This window comes from Lactuca serriola, chromosome 8 (genome assembly GCF_051521515.1).
Source record: "Lactuca serriola cultivar US96UC23 chromosome 8, Lser_US96UC23_V15, whole genome shotgun sequence".
NCBI classification, from domain to species: Eukaryota; Viridiplantae; Streptophyta; class Magnoliopsida; order Asterales; family Asteraceae; genus Lactuca; species Lactuca serriola.
Genome location: NC_136415.1, coordinates 272,165,277 through 272,184,046, shown reverse-complemented (window position 1 = coordinate 272,184,046; position 18,770 = coordinate 272,165,277). Strand labels below are relative to the sequence as shown.

Below are 18,770 nucleotides of genomic sequence, written 5' to 3'. Positions count from 1 at the left end.
ACATGCCCAAAAGAGAAAATATATGCATGTTTTTAATAGAAGCAAGAAGAACATTACCCTCAGATTCAATCCTCTTTCCATCTAAACCTAAACTAGACTGCAAAATTAACAAACTTGTAAGCATAATACAAGTATAAATATAAAATACAACAAAAAGTTGAGTAATTTTACAAAACAATCCTTCAAGCTGTTATAAAGAATAATGAATTTACCTAACCAGTAGCATCTATTGCTGAAGATGCAACAAGAAGCATAGGATTTCTATAGTCCCTGAATAAATATAAATCTTATTAGGTTAGGGGAAGAACCGTCATAAAAAGAAATAAAGTCGGAAAGATATAATATTGTCTTATACCTACTACGATGACTCTGGAATTTTACACTCAAATTTGTATGTGCAGAAGAACACGAGGCTCTTGGCGACACATCTGATTTGAGTCTCTGGAGTAACCGATCTTTGTTCTTAAAAAAAGTGTTTGTTGAAGAAATTGGGTACTGTATAAAGCAACACACACTGTCAAATTTATATAATTTTTATTTTTAAAAAAAGTGTGGAGGATTTGATGATGAGTTAGGAGTTTTGTTCCTTTGAACTCATCAACTCCATGGTTTCTTCTCTGTTCGATTGCTGAAGAAACTGAAGATGGGAGGAAATCTTTACCTCTATAAAGAACAATATACTCCTTATCACGTGTAATCAGGGTTCCCCCAGTTAACCACTGAAATATTTTCACGTTGGAGAAAATAAATATGCCATTGTTAATATTAATTTGAAAGAAAAATGCCATATTTCAAGATGCTTTAATATTGGTATCTATTCCAATTAACATAAACCTGCAACTCTTTAGCCATTAGCTCAGTGTTAGTATTTTGTACTCCTTTCTTAACAACAATCTTTGCAATCTCACATTTCTCCCAAAGCTTTAGAATAGCTGCAGCCAATCCTTGATGTTTCCTATATCTACCTGATACAATCCAAACATACATATTTTCAAATAAGAACATATAGAACTACAATTTGGAGTGAGAGTGACTAACCTAAAGCAAAATGACATGGTAAAGGCCTTCCAAGTCTTCTAAGAATTGTCATCTCATCATTTGTTAATTCTGGTTAAATTCCAAAGGGGAGAAGCCTGAAGGGTTTCCTGTTTATCTAACCTCAGTTGAGATTTGATGCAATGAGAAATACACCCGAAACTCCTTCAAACATCTACATATAGAAAAGATGTTATTTTAATAAGATGTCAACATAACAAAAGTAAGAAAAGGGAATCTTGAAAATATACGTAGAAAATTAGGGATCAAAGCCAACAAGATAGTATGTGACCACAACCCAAACACCAGATTCTATGATTGATGATGGAATACTTAAAATCCATGAAGGAAGTGTGTAAACCCAATAGGGGTAGAAATGTAAATCTCTATGCTTGTAGATAACAGGAAGCTTAGCTATCAACATAGGTACCTCCATGAATCCATTAAAAAAATCATAACTATCGCAACCAACATAAGCTGAAAAAACACACTTGTCATGATTATAACCCAAAACCACCCATTAATCTAAACCCATGTTGAGGGAATGCATTTCTGTCTGGTTGAGTGGCGGTTTTTGTCGTTGACCTGGCGGCTGATGTGTAATCTCGACACCTAGAACCGATTTTGATTTTGGGTCTGTTGAGTTACTACCTCTTCCGTATAAAGTGTTGTTTATTTTTTTTTTTTGTTCTATTAACATAGTCTAAATATTAAATAGAGATTTTTTTTTTAAATGACATTAAATAGAGATGTTAAATAGAGATGTTAACTTATTAAAATATACAAAAACAATGGATTACATATTAAAATGATAGCCTCCAAAAAAAAGAATACAAAAAATTAAAAAAATTAAAAAAGTAATAGCAATTAATACATATTAAAAACAATTTGAAGGGTTGATTACAAATTAAAAAACAATAGCAATTAAAAGGGAATTTGATTTCATTATAATTTAATAGATAGTATGACTTAGAACTTTTTTTTGGTCTTTTGTAAACGGACAGGAAATGATGTCCAGAGGATTTGTTGAAATTTAAGAAAAATAAAACAAGAAATAAAATCCTATTATCATGAAAATGTCAAATAGCTTGGAAAAAATATAAGGGCAATAGTGGAAAATGACATGTCTTAATTCATAGACCCTCCATTTTTTCATCTGCAAACAAGATAAATTAGTAACAATACAAAAGAAGTTCTCAAAGAGTAAAACAAAAATTATATAATCTAAAGCCACCTATGTTTTCACAACGTTCCAAAAATGCACTGGATCCTTCCATAAGATCTGCATGCTTCCCAAATAAATCAGCAACCTGAAAAATAAAATTTAAAGACATCAAATTTAACAGCATACAATGTTTGATTCTAAGAACAAAACAAAAAAGGCTTCTTCTGGAGCATTGTATTTTTTTAAAGCAATGCCAAAAAAAACACAATTTGGTATAAAATATATACCACGCGTTACACAAACATACCAAGATCTATAATTTCTTCCTGGTAATTATTTATGTACCGTATATATGAAGGCATTTCAAGAATGCTTAATAATCTTTCTCACAGGATATGGCCCTGCTGGATATGCACTTTTTGTTGCAGTTTATGCTGGCTTGGAGGTAACTAGCTGCCTGTCTCTCCCTCTCTTGTGTTGGGTGTATAAATAAGTTTTGATTTTCTGCTTGTCCAAATGTAGCTTAAAATCTTGCTTTTCATTTTTGGTTTCCTTTTGATTTGACAGAGATAATTTGGTAAGCTATATGTAGGTGTTTCTTTATGACTTAATGCAGAAAAAAAAACAGCTTAATAGATAAACTCATGATGTTCCTCTTATTCTTGTTTTTTGTTGTGTGATTGCGTAATCTACTCTTCACATTCTCACAGAAAGTAAATTCTTGGCTATACATACCTATAATTAACAAATACCAAACTCTCGAAAAACTATGAAAAAGAAAAAAAAAACTAAATCAATATGAAAAAAAGCATCTACTACTCACTTTTGAGGGCATCTTTATCACCATATGGAGCGGAATCTGAATGTACTCCAAAATCTTCCACTTTACATGCAATTTTTCGTTGGATATCCCTATCCCTTTTGTTAAGATCAGGATGATCACTATTTCTCCTCTCCCTATTCTCCTTCTGCCTCTAATCCTTGTGAAGTTTCATAATTGGTTTATCATCCATATCAGGACAATCAACAATCATGTCCCTTTCAACATGTGGACCATTGACCCTATCCCTCGTTGCTATCAATAATAACAGAATCAACCCCTTTTAAAATCAAGAAAAATATATATGAAAATGTTGAAAAGTTACTACCTTATCCACCTGTGCCAGTTTGAGTGGGACCCCACCTCAGCTCCGATCATATGCATGCTACTCTAATGAAGCTTGATGTGCAGATGCAACAGCAGCAGAATACGATAAAAATCTTGGTAATTCATCAAGAAAACCCGGATGATCATAAAAAAGTGAATCTACCTACATAAATTACAAACTGTCAGCAAAGGGTAGGGTTATTTTATTTAAAAAGGTAAAAATAAAGAAGTTTACCAGTGAAGATATAGTGATCATTTTTATAATTTCATCAAGAAACCCCTCTTTACCTTATCATTTCACATTCATCAACATTAGACTAGCATACTGATGAGAGTCTAGAAGAGGGAAAAGTGAAGGAAACAAAGTTAAATATGTAAAATTTGTGTATAAAGTATGATATCAACATGATTAACCAATAAACAAAGAACTAGAACCCAGAATCCAAATTCTTCACAGAGCCATGAGCATCAGGGATATCAATAGTTGGTTCCATGATAGGCCACTTGAGTGTCCTCATCTAACCATACTATACTACATAATAACTAGGTACTTAAAACCATATGATGGTGATTCACCAAACAAAAGTCTACAATTCAGGGTATATGAAACATTACTGGTTCCATCCTTACCCATCTGACCACCTCCATCTTTACACAGCCAAAAGATGAAAGAAATTATTGTCTACACTCACTCGAGCATTTCATCAAACACCTCACGTGCACTTGATCAGTTCATCTTAAATTAAAATTGAAACTGATAGAAATCCCACGAAAAAGTAGATAACAAAATCTAGATCAATAAGGAAGATGTAAGGAAAAAATAATTTTTTTCTCTTGTTTGTGTGTGTCTTAAGCTGTTGAGAAGCAAAAAGAAAAAGAAAAAGAAAAATCATAATTAGCTTCTATTCTGGAACCAAAGCTTGATGGTCAATGAAATAGAGCCTAATTCCAGTTCAATCATCTTCTACATCTTCTTGGTTCTACGATTTGGCTTCCTAATGGCGTGGTAGATGATCTTGATCATGTAAGGATCAGGTTTTGGGGCTCCTTAGAAAGCGGACATGAACCCAAACCCTGAGTTGATACCATAAACCCTATGAAACCAGATTGACTCTTTGAACTACTACTATTTTCGAGCTTTGTTCTACTTGTATGGATCGATGAAAACGAAGGTTGATTGATTTCTTCACACAGGAATCCATGTCGGCGATAGGGTTATCTGGAGCCGATGATGGTGTATCGGCGGGAGCTGTTGGTGTGGCAAATAAATTCATCAGAAGAAGAATGGATGAGTGGATAGAGCTTGAGGACGAGGAAAGAGGGAAGAACCAGGAGGAAAATGCGAGGGAGGGAAGTGAAAATGAAAGAGAGGGAACACGAGTTTTTAAGAAAAAATTATAGAACGATTATATGAGTTTTCGAGGTGTATAGCAGAGATGGTATGGTGATTAGGTTTGTAGAGAGAAGGGAAGAAGAGAATGAAGGGGGAAGCGGGGTATTAAAATATTTTAGAATTTTAAGAGGATTTCATTTCCCCCTTTCAAGAATGCGCGTTTTGAGTAAAAATCATAAAACGACATTCACAGAGGACGCACATTTTAGTTGAAGTGCCCTCCGTGTTTTTATTTTTTTTTAGATGAGACACTAATTTAAGGGCACGCAACAATGCGTGACCTAAATCCTTAAATTTTTTGAAGAGACGACACTTTTTTAATATCACTCTCTTTTGCGTAACATAAATCAATGAGTGTCGTGGTTTGCGCGTCGTAAAAGGGTCTTTTTCTTGTAGTGGCATTTGAAATAATTATACTCTGATGTTTTGAATATTATGACTTGATGCTGGTTTTGAACAATTAATGAATGATTTGATTTTTATATGAAAATTGTTATTATCGTTTTCGAGACGTTACAAAACCCTTACGCAACAAGTTCTTCCACGCTTCGGCTATATGGTAATTTGAGAGAAAAACCCTTGCGCAACAAGTTCTTCCACGCTCCGGGCACACGACCAACTCCTTCCGAGGACATGTGTCAGCACCGACTTTTATTATTATTATTATTATTATTATTATTATTATTATTATTATTATTATTTGTTTATAATGCACATTTTGACAATAGCTTTTTTTTTCTTTGAAATATTTATTTGGAAAAACTAAATTTTTTAAAATTAATTTTCTACAAATGAACATAATTATGATAATTTGAAAAAAAAATATTTTTCAATTTAATAAATTATAAACAACCCATAGAAAAAAATTCTCCAAAAATTTTTAAAAAAAAATTAAGGAATACTTCTACTTACTATTACAGTGACTTTGTAAACATGGTTTTTAAAAAATAAGATGTTTTAGATTACCAACTTGATTTAAAAGATTAAAATATTTTTTAAAAAGATGTTGAACATAATATGATTTAAAATATTTATCATTAAAAAATATTACGATTCAATATGTTAATGATCCTTAACTTGTTATTATCTAAAAATATTTTGATTCAAATATTTTATGATGTCGTTCAAAAAAAAATTATGATCCTTAATTATTATCTTTTTTTATTTAAAATTAAATGATTCAAAAAATATAATGATCCAAATGTTGTATCGAAAATAAAAAACTTTATTTAATTCAACATATTATGATCCATAATCATATGATTCATAAATGATACTATTCAAAATGATATCAACTATAATTTTATGATCCAAAATGATATAATCAAAAATTTTAAGATCCAAAATAATATGATTAAAATATTTATGATCCAAAAATAATATGATTCCAAAATAATATGATGCATAAAGTCATTATGATTCCAAACTTTTTATAATTGTTAAACATCAAAAACTCAAACCAATATTTAATTAAAAAATCAAAAAAGTAACACAATAAACTTAGTAAAACGTTAAAAACTATAAAAAAAAAGCTTAAAAAATAAAAAAAATAAAATAAAAATAAAACAATAGAAAAAACAAAAAGAAAGTTTGAAAAACCAAGTATGTATTAATCTAAAAAAGTTTTTTTTTTTTTTTTTTTGAAATTAAAACAAAAACAAACAAAAACAAAATAAACAAATAATAAAATTATAAAAACTGAAAAACCTAGTATATTATTAGCAATTTTTTTAAATATAATTTAAAATAAATAAAACATTAACAAAAAATGAAAAATAAAAAGAAAACCAATTTAAATGATGTTTCATGCACGTTCATCGCACATGATTATTTTCCCGAATCCGTATGATGTTCCATAGACGTGAATAGCGTGCGAATGCGTCATGACTAAATATACGAGTTTAACGTTTGTGCTATTAACGAAATGATTGACGAAGAATTGTCATCGCGGTTCCTACCGGATCCGGACTATATATATATATATATATATATATATATATATATATATATATATATATATATATATATATATATATATATATATATAACACACACACACACACTATAGGTGTAAGACCCATGTATTACATGGATTCATTTTAAAGAAAAAAAATATAAAATTCTAAACATTTGAGAAGTTTGATTTTATAAGTAAAAAACAAAAAAATATTGAATTATAAAAATTCAATTGTTTGTTTTTCTTTTAAATTAAACAAATAATTTAGATAAATAAACAAAGGAAACTAATGAAACTTTAATTTATAAATTTTGAAATTAGAAGGAAGTCAATTAATGAAATTGATATACATTTATTGCAATTATTACATTTCAATATTATGTGGAAATTAAAAAAATGAAAAAAAAACCACAAAATGCCTTTTGAAAAAAAAAATTGATTGAAAATAACCATAAAATGACATGTGGCCAAATCAATAAGAGTGTGACATGTAGCAAAAAGTTCTTTATTTATTAGAGAGGATATATATATATATATATATATATATATATATATATATATATATATATATATATATATTCATTTGAGACCACACTAATTTTGTGAAACATGGGGGCGCGATCTTAGCCACTCATGTTGGAGATCAAAAAAATTAAAACAACATTATAAATTGCAAAATAAAAGGAAAATCCAAAAAAAAAATTAATATTATTTTCGTTATTTAATTTATTCAAAAAAATTATAAAAAATAAAAAAATCACAATATTTTTCGAAATATAAGTGAAATATTCTAATAAAATATTATACTATAAATAATCAAATCGAATTTTTAGAATATTAAAATATTAGAATATTCTAATATTCTATTAAAATTGGTAAATATATTAAAATATTCTAATATTCTACTTGAATTCTTAGATTTGTTAGAATATTCTAATATTTTATTAAAATTTTTTTGAATATTTATAGTTTAATATTTTAGTATAATATTCTAACATTCTAAAAATTCGATATAAATATTTATAGTATAATATTCTATTAGAATATTTCACGTTTACTAAAAAAAAATAGGGTAATTTATTTTTGGATAAAATAGATGACGAAAATAATACTATTTTTTTTTTGAATTTTTTTTATTTATTTTGCATTTTAAAAATATTCTTTTTTCTCCAAAGTGAATAGCTATAATTACGTCCCCATGTCTTACAAAATAAGATGGTCTCTCTCTCTCTCATACACACACAGATATATATATATATATATATATATATATATATATATATATATATATATATATATATATATATATATATATATATATATATATATAGAGAGAGAGAGAGAGAGAGAGTTACGTTCATATATAAACTCTAATTATTGTGTGAATGTGTGACTGATTCCTGACCAATCAACATTCAAGGGTAATTTCGGAATTTTACTTAAATTTATTTTAATAACCCAAAATAAAATCCAAAATTATGGATATTTCCCTTAAATGGAGGATCGGTTATTTTTTACCCTTAATTCGCTCATTCACCTTGTTCACCTCAGGAAAAAACAAGAATGAAAAATCACTCGTAGAATATTTACGTTGTGTATCAAACGTGTGTGTGTCGATCGCCGCCTGCCTTATCTGCTGGTCCATCACCAACATTACCTGCTTCCACAAAATCACCACCTTCATAAAACAACCAAACTTACATTATCATCTCCTTCCCCGTTTTTTGTTCTTTTCCCACATATCTGCAAATCAAAGAAATTGAGAAGGATCTCCATCTCCATCGCCTTTTCTCCAGGTCAGCCCACGATTTCCACCCCATCACTATATTGTGTGAAATTCAAATAGTATCACTAGATTCATCAACACGTCAGATGCGTCCCCTGTGGCCCGATTAGAGACTACTCAATGAGACCCACCGGAGGTAACTCTCCGACCATATTTTTCTAGAGACAATCGTCACCTTTATCTTCACTATTGGTTCAAGAATCTCCTTTCAAGTTACCTATATTCTCTTCTCAAAATCTTGATTTTCATATCATTTCTTTGCATATAAACTGGACTTGCATCAATCAAGTACTTTGACTAATTGATTATGATAACAATCTGGGTGTGTATGTTTTCTTATTTGCGTTGCACTTTGGTAGGTTATCAATCCTTAATTTTGTTTTATCTATACTTAGATACAAAGTAAGGTTTTTCTTGATCAGATTTACAGTTAGAGTTACAGTGATTAAATTGTTGATTCATTTCATCTATTTGTATTTTTATATGAACATGAAGTGTTCGATTATATGCCTAAATGAAATCTTCTATTGAATTGACTGCAACTTATTTGATTCCAAGAGTATTTGGCTTTTGATGTCAAAACCTTTCAACTATAAAATTGATAGAGGTTTAATGCTTATCTGACAGAAAAGTTGCTAGTTATATCATGTTTGATTTTCAAATTTTAAGAAAGCATGTGTGATTTTTCAAGCTTCTAAAAGTGATTGGATATGCTTAACATGTGATTTTCAAGTTTCTAATAACTCAATGGTTTTTGATTTCATATATGTAAAACTTATGATGATCTTACTAATGAATACTCATTATTACATGTATTTAAAATTATTCTGCCAGAATATTTACAAAATCACTCTAAAAGAATATTTCCAAAATCATTTTGATAGAATATTTACAAAATCATTCTGACAAAATATTTATAGAACCATTCTTCAAGAATATTCACTAAATACAATGCTCCAAATCATTATTTAAGACTTATGCTTTTAGTACGTTTTCTTTGAAATTTTACCTAGTCCATCATTAATATTCTTAAAGAATAAATCAGAATATGTAACATTATTTAAATAAATTTGTTGGTATATTTGTTAACTACATATGTTGATCAGGGGATTGATACTTGATTATGGGATTAATTACATGATGTTTGGCATACAGGCTTTGTGTAATGTTCTTGGAATTTGATGTTTTTTGTTGTTTTTTGCACTGTAGTGGTGTGTGTTATTGGTACAGATGTTTGATGTTGTCTTCTATGTAAAACTGATATCATGTATGTTGTAGTTAATCAGGTAAATGATTTTAGTTTACTTTGATGATTTTTAGTGATATTTTGTCATTTTATACTTTTTTGAGCTTATATTCTTTTTTAGTTTATGTTCTTGCATTTTGATAGGGCTTTGGATTCATGCAACGAGATGTTCACTGTTAGCGAGCCTGTATCCTCTACTTTTTCAAATAGTTGTTCATCTCTTTACTTCCATCACCAATTCGTCACTATCACTTGGATGTCAGGTCTTTTTTCTTCTAAATCTAATTGTATTCTAAAATCTGTTCATAGAATTGTTGTGTTCAAAATATAGAAATTTATATGATTTATCATGTTTGGATGCATTTTTCATTAATCTATCATTTTTTTTTCTAGAATCAGGTAGCTTTATTCTTATTAGTTGACTTGAATTTACGCTTAAACAAGTATAAAGCCTATGGGGTTGCACCCAATATAAAGCAGGGTGATGGGTTTTGATTCTCAAGTGAGTAGTCACTCCAATGGAAGATCAAATTGCATTCATATGAGTTTTGAACTCTAATAGAGTTGAATTTATTTTTCTCATTGTGACTAGACATCCTTATCCTGAATGTTCTTGACCTCTTTTGCACCATATGATATCTGATGTCCATTTGTGTGTTTAGTTTCAAACATCAAGAGAAATATGAAGGCATGCGAAAACCATCAAAAAACAATGGCATATAGATTGTTCAAGAATGGCGACAAATTTTTAAAGAATGATGACAGATTCTTACATAATGTCCTATGTATCATATTTTTTCTTTGTATATTTCCGAAATGATGTCAAATTCTTGAAAATGTAGGATAGGAGGTTGTATATGTTCTTTAAAATGATGTATATACATTCTTGTTTTATGTTTACTTATTCTGATTCTTAACATTCACTCCTACTCCTTATTCTTACAAAATATGATAAAAAGAATACAAAGCATGATCATATTATCACATAATACTCTGTGATTTGTAAAATTATGATCTTTTTTGTTACTTTTTATATTTTTCTCGGAAGAATATTTCAATTGTACAATAAGAATTATTGTTATTTTGATGCAAATTGTTATTATTAAAAAAATATATACAAGTGTATTCTTTAAGAATTTAAATTCTCAAACAATCACTAGACTGCATTTAGATTCTTTAAGAATGAAAGAAGTATAAATGTTCATGGCTATATGATCTGAAACAACATTTCAAGAAAAAAAAGGTTAGCTAAAATGGATTTGAAAAGAAAAGAACTATAACGCCCTAAATAATAGTAACTTCCTTACTTGATATTGCATAAAAATGTCTACAATGCGCTTAATTAATTTTTTTTTGAAAAAAAAACATTTTTAATATGTGATGTATCACACAATAACTACGGTAGACCATAATAATTTTAATCATCAAGAATTATAATCTAAGGGTCCAAATCTAGTCATACAATCACACAATACTTGCAATTCACATTTAATCCTAACTATATATATATATATATATATATATATATATATATATATATATATATATATATATATATATATATAGTTAATGACATTATTTTTGACATCATAATTTTAGTTTTATATCCTTATTTATATTTTATTATTAATAATCGTTATTAATAATAACTAATTACATAATTATTTATGTTAATATTTGAAAATTATATAATGTAAAAATGTGTTAATTAATATTAATATCTATCAATAAAAAGCAAAATAATAATCATTATTAAATTACTAGTATAATGTATAACTAAAAGGTGCTTTTTTTGATAGTTAATTTTTTTAATAAAAGCAATTTTTTAAGTAAATAATGGTGTTTATTTGATCAATCCCATAAAAATCAGGGAAAATGACTCTTGAGGGTAACTAACTGTTGCGTTTGTTTTCATTTGGTTTCTTTCCTTTTTTTGTACTCAATATACCATCGAACTTGTTGTTTATGGTGAGCACAAACAACAAGTTCGATAGTATATTGAGTACAAATAAAAGGAAATGGACCAAATGAGAACAAACTCAACATTTGGTTACCCTCCTGAGTCGTTTTTCCCGAAAAGTTAAATAAAATTAAAGTTGCAAAATTATCAAAGACTACAACCTTCTTTGGCCATAACACATATAAAGAGCGTTTTGAAGGAGTAATTTCGTTAAAATATGTTTTATGCTTATGCTATGCTTACTGTGGTTAGTTGTCAACACCTCTCTGCAAAAGGATATAATTGTGTATGAGAGGCATATTTATCAGCATAAACGTTTACCTCAAGGTATATTATGGTGATGTGTCTGCAAAAGCCGCATGATATTGTACATATTGATATTGTATCTTATCCCATGAATTCGATCTTAAAGCTAAGTAAATTAAAAAATCACAACACTTGTGATTCCACTTGTTTGTAGATTTGTCTAGAATCCATGATACGATAAATCATTTGATTAGAAATGTAAATGTAGTCATGAAATGCACCTGCTTATTCAAGATTCCCCTAATAAATATTCAAATGCATTACAAAGTTGTACATGTGTGAATAATGTTCTTTCGTGTGTTATGTTTTGAAGAGAAGCAAGAATGAATCTCATAAAGTCATTAATATCAGCAGGAGATGACGTGATATTTGCTGTAAATGAGTAAAAGGAAAATGAATCAGGAGGGTAACCAACTGTTAGATTTGTTCTCATTTGGTCCCTTTCCTTTTTTTTGTATTCAATATACCATCGAACTTGTTGTTTGTGTTCACCATAACCCTTTGACCGGCCATCACAGGTCAAAAGGGTTATGGTGAACACAAACAAAAGGTTTGATGGTATATTGAGTACCAAAAAAAAAAGACCAAATAAAAACAAGACAAAACTTCAAAAATGGTCCCTGTGGTTTTCAAAAATATCAAGTTTAGTCCCTAAGTTCAAAAAACCTCACGGATCGTCCCTGTGGTTTCAAAACTTTTAACATTTGGTCCTTCCGGCTAACTCCGTTACCATTTAGCCGTTAAGTCAGGGGCATTTTTGGCATTTCACTACACAGAGACCATTTATGAGGTTTTCTATTACCTTTTTTTTAAATAGAATAAATAAAATTTAATATACTTGGGTCCCTCTCTCTCTCTCTCTCTCTCTCTCTCGTGAATCTTGTCGACACGATTTCGGTGATCTTCAGATAAACCCAGTTGTACATGGGTCGTGGGTAAAACCTAACCATTTGTACTGTGCGGAACTTTTGTTGTACCCTGTCTACAAGTTCGTTTGATGATAACTCTTCATGGAAGTGGATACTAGATAGGGTGATATTAGTTCAGGTCCTTTTTCTCTACTCCCCCGATAGCGGTTCTCCATTGATTCAGTTTTGAAGAAGAAAAAGCATCAGAAATGGCGTCTTTTTCTGCATCTCCCTCCATATCTTGTTTCATAGCTATCAAACCCAATAAAAACCCTACTTCCCTGTTGCCCACTTCTATTTCTGCTAGCACTTTCTCATGTTCTTTATCCAATCGACTTCGGGTGGCTCGTGTGTGGGGCCCTTTAACGGTTCCATTACATAATCTTTCACTCTCCCTGAATCGCCGCCACAACTCTCCTGTTTCCACCACCAATCCCTTCCTGAACCACCTCCAGCGCCACCGCTCTTCTTTCTCCCCAAAAATCTCCGGTTACTGCTATCAACACTAAGCTAATCCGACACACTTGCCCTTTCCAAATACTCAGAAGGTGATGCCTCCGCATCCACAATGGTAACACGGCAACTCTCCGGTGATACGGGATCCACATTCACTACAACCTCCCCTGTTACCACACTTTCAGTTTCCTCTGCTGCTGACCTGTTTTCTTCTCTGTAATCCCCAATATTCTCTCTTTTTTTCTCAACATCGGTGCTGTTATCATCGGCTGTTTCGTTTTCCTGATCCCCTTCTTCGCAGCATTCATAGAAAGTTTCAATAATCTCATTCTCATCTACACCTAAAACTCTCGCTAGACCGAAATCAACAATTTTCGCATTAAAATTATAGTCTAGTAACACATTAGAAGGTTTGATATCACAATGAACAATCGGTGGATCGCATGAGAAGTGAAGAAAATCCACCTTTAGCTACGTCTAGTAAAATCATAAACCTAATTTTCCAATCCATGAGCTCAGGACACTTACGATACAACAGCGCATCTTGTAAGCTACCGTGCTGCATATACTCATAAACAATCAACATTTTCCTCCGCCGCCGCCGGTTCTGATCGGAGGAGAATCCCAAAACCGATATAACGTGCCGTGAATGCGCACCAGACGCGCTGCTGATCCGTGTGGACAATGAAAGCTCGTGTGTGGGGCCCTTTAATATTACATAATTATATTTATTTTTCTTTTTTTAAAAAAATTAAGGCAAAACTTCATAAATGGTCCCTGTGGTTGTGAAATGACTGAAATACCCTTCACTTAACAGTCAAAAGTTAACGGAGTTAGAGAAAATGACCATTTGTTAAAAGTTTTGAAACCACAGGAACCATCTGTGAGGTTTTTTGAACTTAGGGACTAAACTTGATATTTTTGAAAACTATAGGGACAATTTTTAAAGTTTTGTCTAAAAACAAATACCCTCAAAAGTCATTTTCCCTAAAAATCAACATGCCAAATCTACGTTACCACAAAAACAACTTTAAAAATGCTCAATTATTCACATTGCCATGCGTTATAAGGTCATAGTGTCGTACACTTTCATATTCATTGGAACCAACAAACTAATCTTATTCATACAATTTTATCGCTTAGAGTTGTGATATATATATGATTCAAACAAAAAACTCACTTTCTTTATTCTTTTACTAGGTGTAAAACCCGTGTATTACACGGGTTGATTAAAAAAATATATATCAATGTATTTTAATATATCATATATATTCTTTGCATTTATTATCACATTAAATGTATTTAATACTTTACATATATAAATTTAGTATTACGTGACATATTAATTGATTTAATTCAAAAAAAACCACAAAATGACATTTGGATTTAAATTTAATCAAAAGATTTACATAATTACATGTGGCAAATTTAATGAGAAGATGACATTTGGCAAAATGATCTTCATTTATTAGGATAGATTTAAATTTTATTACTAAGTTTTTATAAAAAAAATATATATCAAAATTCATAATTTTTTTTTCCATAGTCATCCAAAGATTGAATTTTTTATTATAACAAAAACTATTCGTTTTGTTATTATTTAAATGTTTAGTTTTATTTTTTATCCAAAAAATAAAATAAATATATAAATAATAATTCTTTTTATATATTTTTTAATAGACATTTATATTGATGCATAAAAAAATTCAAAATTTTAGCTTAGATTCACATTATTAATACGGAAAACTGAATTATATTCGGTTAAAAATCACAATTTGAATAATAATAAGCTAAATTCACATTGTGAATTTTTAAAAGCTAAATGTTATATAAAGTTCTGATTCACAATGTGAAAAAATTCATTTTTAAATTTGACAAAACTAATGAGTAATCAAAACTTTAAAATATTATAAAATTTTAAAAAAATATACTTTGATTCACATGTAAATTTCACTAAATTAAATTATCAATGATCAAATTATTGAAATTAAATTATCAACGATCAAAATATTGAAATAATAAATTATCAATGATCAAAATATTGAAATAATAAATCAGATGTACATTATGAATGATAAAAAATGAATTATTCACAACATGAATCCGACCAAATCAAGATAAGAAAATAATTATATCGATGTTGTTGTGTATTTATTGACAAAAAATTAAAAAATTTGGTGTATGTAGTTTTTTTAAACAAAATAAACCTAAATATTGGGGACAAAACAAAATAACAAAGTGACCTTTTTTTATAACAAAGATTATTTTTTACATACTAATATAGATGTCTATGGAAAAAAACAAAAAAACAAAAAAAAAAAAAAAAAAAAAAAAAAAAAAAAAAAAAAAGCTTATAAATTTCGTTGTATTCGGTTCTTTACTATAAATTTATCCTAAAAACAGAAATAATAATAAAAAATAAACAAAAAGAGGATAGTTTTTTTGTGATATGATCCTATGCATGTGTTCGTCTAGCCTCTTAAGATAGATTATATCGATGCGATGTCTATTTATTGACAAAAAATTAAAAATTTTGGTTTATTTAGTTTTTTTAAACAAAATAAACCTAAAGATTGGGGAAAAAATCAAAATAACAAAGTGACCTTTTTTTGATAAAAAAAATTTATTTTTTACATACCAATATAGATGTCTATGGGGAAAAAAATTATAAATTTTGGTACATTCGATTTTTACTATAAATTAATCCTTAAAAAAATAAAAAAAAATAAAAAAAAAAAAAGAGAAAGAAACATAGTTCTTTTTGCTATGATCCTACGCATATGTGCGTCTAGCCTCTTAATATGCATCCTAATTTTTGCGTACGTACGTAGGCACACAAACACGCACGTATATGAAAAGGTTTAAGAATTTAAGTTCCAATGTTAATTCTACTCTTGTTCCATATGTATATATGAAAGTACGACATATTTTTGATCTTCTACCATCCATGAAAAAACAAAACCTACGTTGTGTATAATAAAAAATACATAATACAAAAGGAATAATGGCTTTTCAGATACTTCAACTGGATTAGCTTTTTTCTGAAAACAAAGTTTTTATTTAACACACACCAACAACATTACATCCACCAAGTTTGGCAGTTATCAAAAATAGTCTTGATAATACAATTAATATTCATTCAACATGTTTTAAGAAGAAAGTCTTGATACACATCTTTAATAACAAATATTCAAGCGAACATTCAAAATAGCACAAGAAAGTACCTGCCTGCAATTTCTGAGATTGGACAACCTTTTTTTTTATGAAATTTCAAACCCTGGGCAACAAATTATTAAGCTTTGTTTAGAATATAGCAAAAAGAAAATAACTAAGTTATGGAGTTTAAAGAAACTTACATTGTTTACTTGGAGGAAGAGGATGATGATGATTCAGTTTGATGATCTTGGAGAAGATCATCATAAGGATCCCTACGACCTTCAACTTGGCTAATTTGGGCATCCCAAAAGATTTGAGCATTGTGGCGATCAAAGGTCCAGAAACCATAAGGGCGAATTGGGTAACTCCACATTTCCTTTGTTTTTGCACAACGTTCCTTCATGTGATATGTATGTTCTCTGAATTTTCGGTCTCTTTCAACTGGATCTTCCATCATTCTCAGGATTAAGTTCTCAGCAAACTCCATGATGAATGACATCTCTATGAACAGTGTGATTATCGATCAGAATGGTTGAATCAAAAGCTAATCAATTAATCATGACTCAAAGTAAGTGAGCCGAAAAGACAAGTTATAGACTAAATCTGAAATGAAACACAGTTTTTCAGCAATATCGAGATATTACAGGCGAAAAGACAATTAAACGCAAATGAAGCGTCCAGTTGATGATAAATCCAATAATTAACAGAGGATGAGTTCTTTAGATCTAGACTCTGACAATAAAACATAACATATATTGAATCGAACACCAAACCCTAGGTTTCACAATCAGTTCGACATAGAACGGCCTAAATTTCAAAAATCGAATCAAACTCAACAGCTCTATAAAGAAAACAAGAATCGGTAACATAAATTTCTTGAAACAATATTCACGAATCGATAAGGTGAGCAGGTTTTACATATCACAAAACAAATGATTTGACCATTTAATACAAAATCAAGACCAACAGATGATATTCGAAAGAAAATACAGCCTCAAATCGATCGATAAAATCGATTAGCTAAACTTGGAATATGTAATTACCTGTTCGCCTAATAGAAAACGATGAAACGATGAAGACGAAAGAGGAACAAACACAGCAAGCGAGCAACTATGAAGTCAAAACACGTCTGGCCGAAACTTCTTTAAAAAACTGTTCAATTTAATTTGGGCCATGAGAGAGTTTGGTTAGCCTCAAAATAATAGGCTTACCCACTCAGCCTCTGTCCTAAGATGGTAACAAGTCTCTTATGTGGATACAGCCCATTTAAATAAGGGGGAAATTTTCAAATATACTTTTATTTTTTAGACAAAATTATAAACATGGTCGTGTGGTATGTAAATTTTTGAGGTTTTTGTCCAAAATCCGAGTTTTTTGAATTCATGATCCTTTTGGAGTTGTTTGTATGTGAAAATAGTTCATCCGAAAATTAAAATGACTATAATACCCTTGGGTATTTATTTTTAATTTTTCTTTCATTTTTTAATTTAATATTTATTTATTTATTTTAACAATTAAAAAATAATAAAAGATCTCTCTCTCTCTCTCTCTCTCTCTCTCTCTCTCTCTCTCTCTCTCTCCCCCCCCCCCCCCCCGATAGGCAACCAAAAACACCTCCATTGGAGGGGGTGTTCTTGCTGTTTTATGGTAAATAGAGGAACAGCAACCCTTTGTTAGTCCTTTTTTTCTGTCAAGCAAAGAAGCAAAACACCCCCAAATTTTGTTGTCCAGTTCAACTCTTGTTCCTCTCTTTTCCTGTTCAGCTTCTATCAAAGAGACCCCCGTCATAGGTGGAGATTTTCCAACAGACAAGAGGGCAATAGCCCCCTCAAACCTTCTCTTATTCTTTCGCTGACTCAATACCCACCTGAATTGTTGTTGATATTTCCCTGCTTCCATCGTACCATCTCTCCCCTCACATTCACATTTCTTTCCGAGACAGAAAAGAAGCGCAGGAGCTGCTTCAACAGCCCTTGCTGCTTTCGTTTCATCCTCCCTCTACGAACCAGTGAGGTCACCGTAGGTGTTCATTCCAAGGTTTTAAATGGCGTGAGGCGTGGCGTGGTGGCAAGCCCAAGCCTCAAGCTTAACAAGCCATGACGTTTTTCAAGGCATGATGTAAGGCGGCGATTTTGAATTAATTTAAAATTATATTACCACATAAATATAAATTTATATTAAATATAACTACTTTTTAGAAGTGTTAGATCAATAATTAATAACAAAAAGTTAACAAAAACCACAATACTTGTATC

At 30.0% G+C, this 18,770-nt stretch overlaps 1 protein-coding gene across 1 annotated transcript; it reads right to left on the bottom strand.

Annotated features, from left to right (window-relative positions):
• Positions 1-16,394: 16,394 nt before the first annotated feature.
• LOC145070605 (NADH-ubiquinone oxidoreductase) lies at positions 16,395-17,697 on the bottom strand. The gene is made up of 3 exons (XM_079017555.1): positions 17,559-17,697; positions 16,716-17,016; positions 16,395-16,636 (listed from the first exon to the last, which is right to left on the bottom strand). Exon 2 carries the CDS (start codon positions 17,012-17,014, stop codon positions 16,721-16,723), a length of 294 nt encoding a protein of 97 aa, XP_078873681.1. The 5' UTR covers positions 17,015-17,016; positions 17,559-17,697; the 3' UTR covers positions 16,395-16,636; positions 16,716-16,720.
• Positions 17,698-18,770: the final 1,073 nt, after the last annotated feature.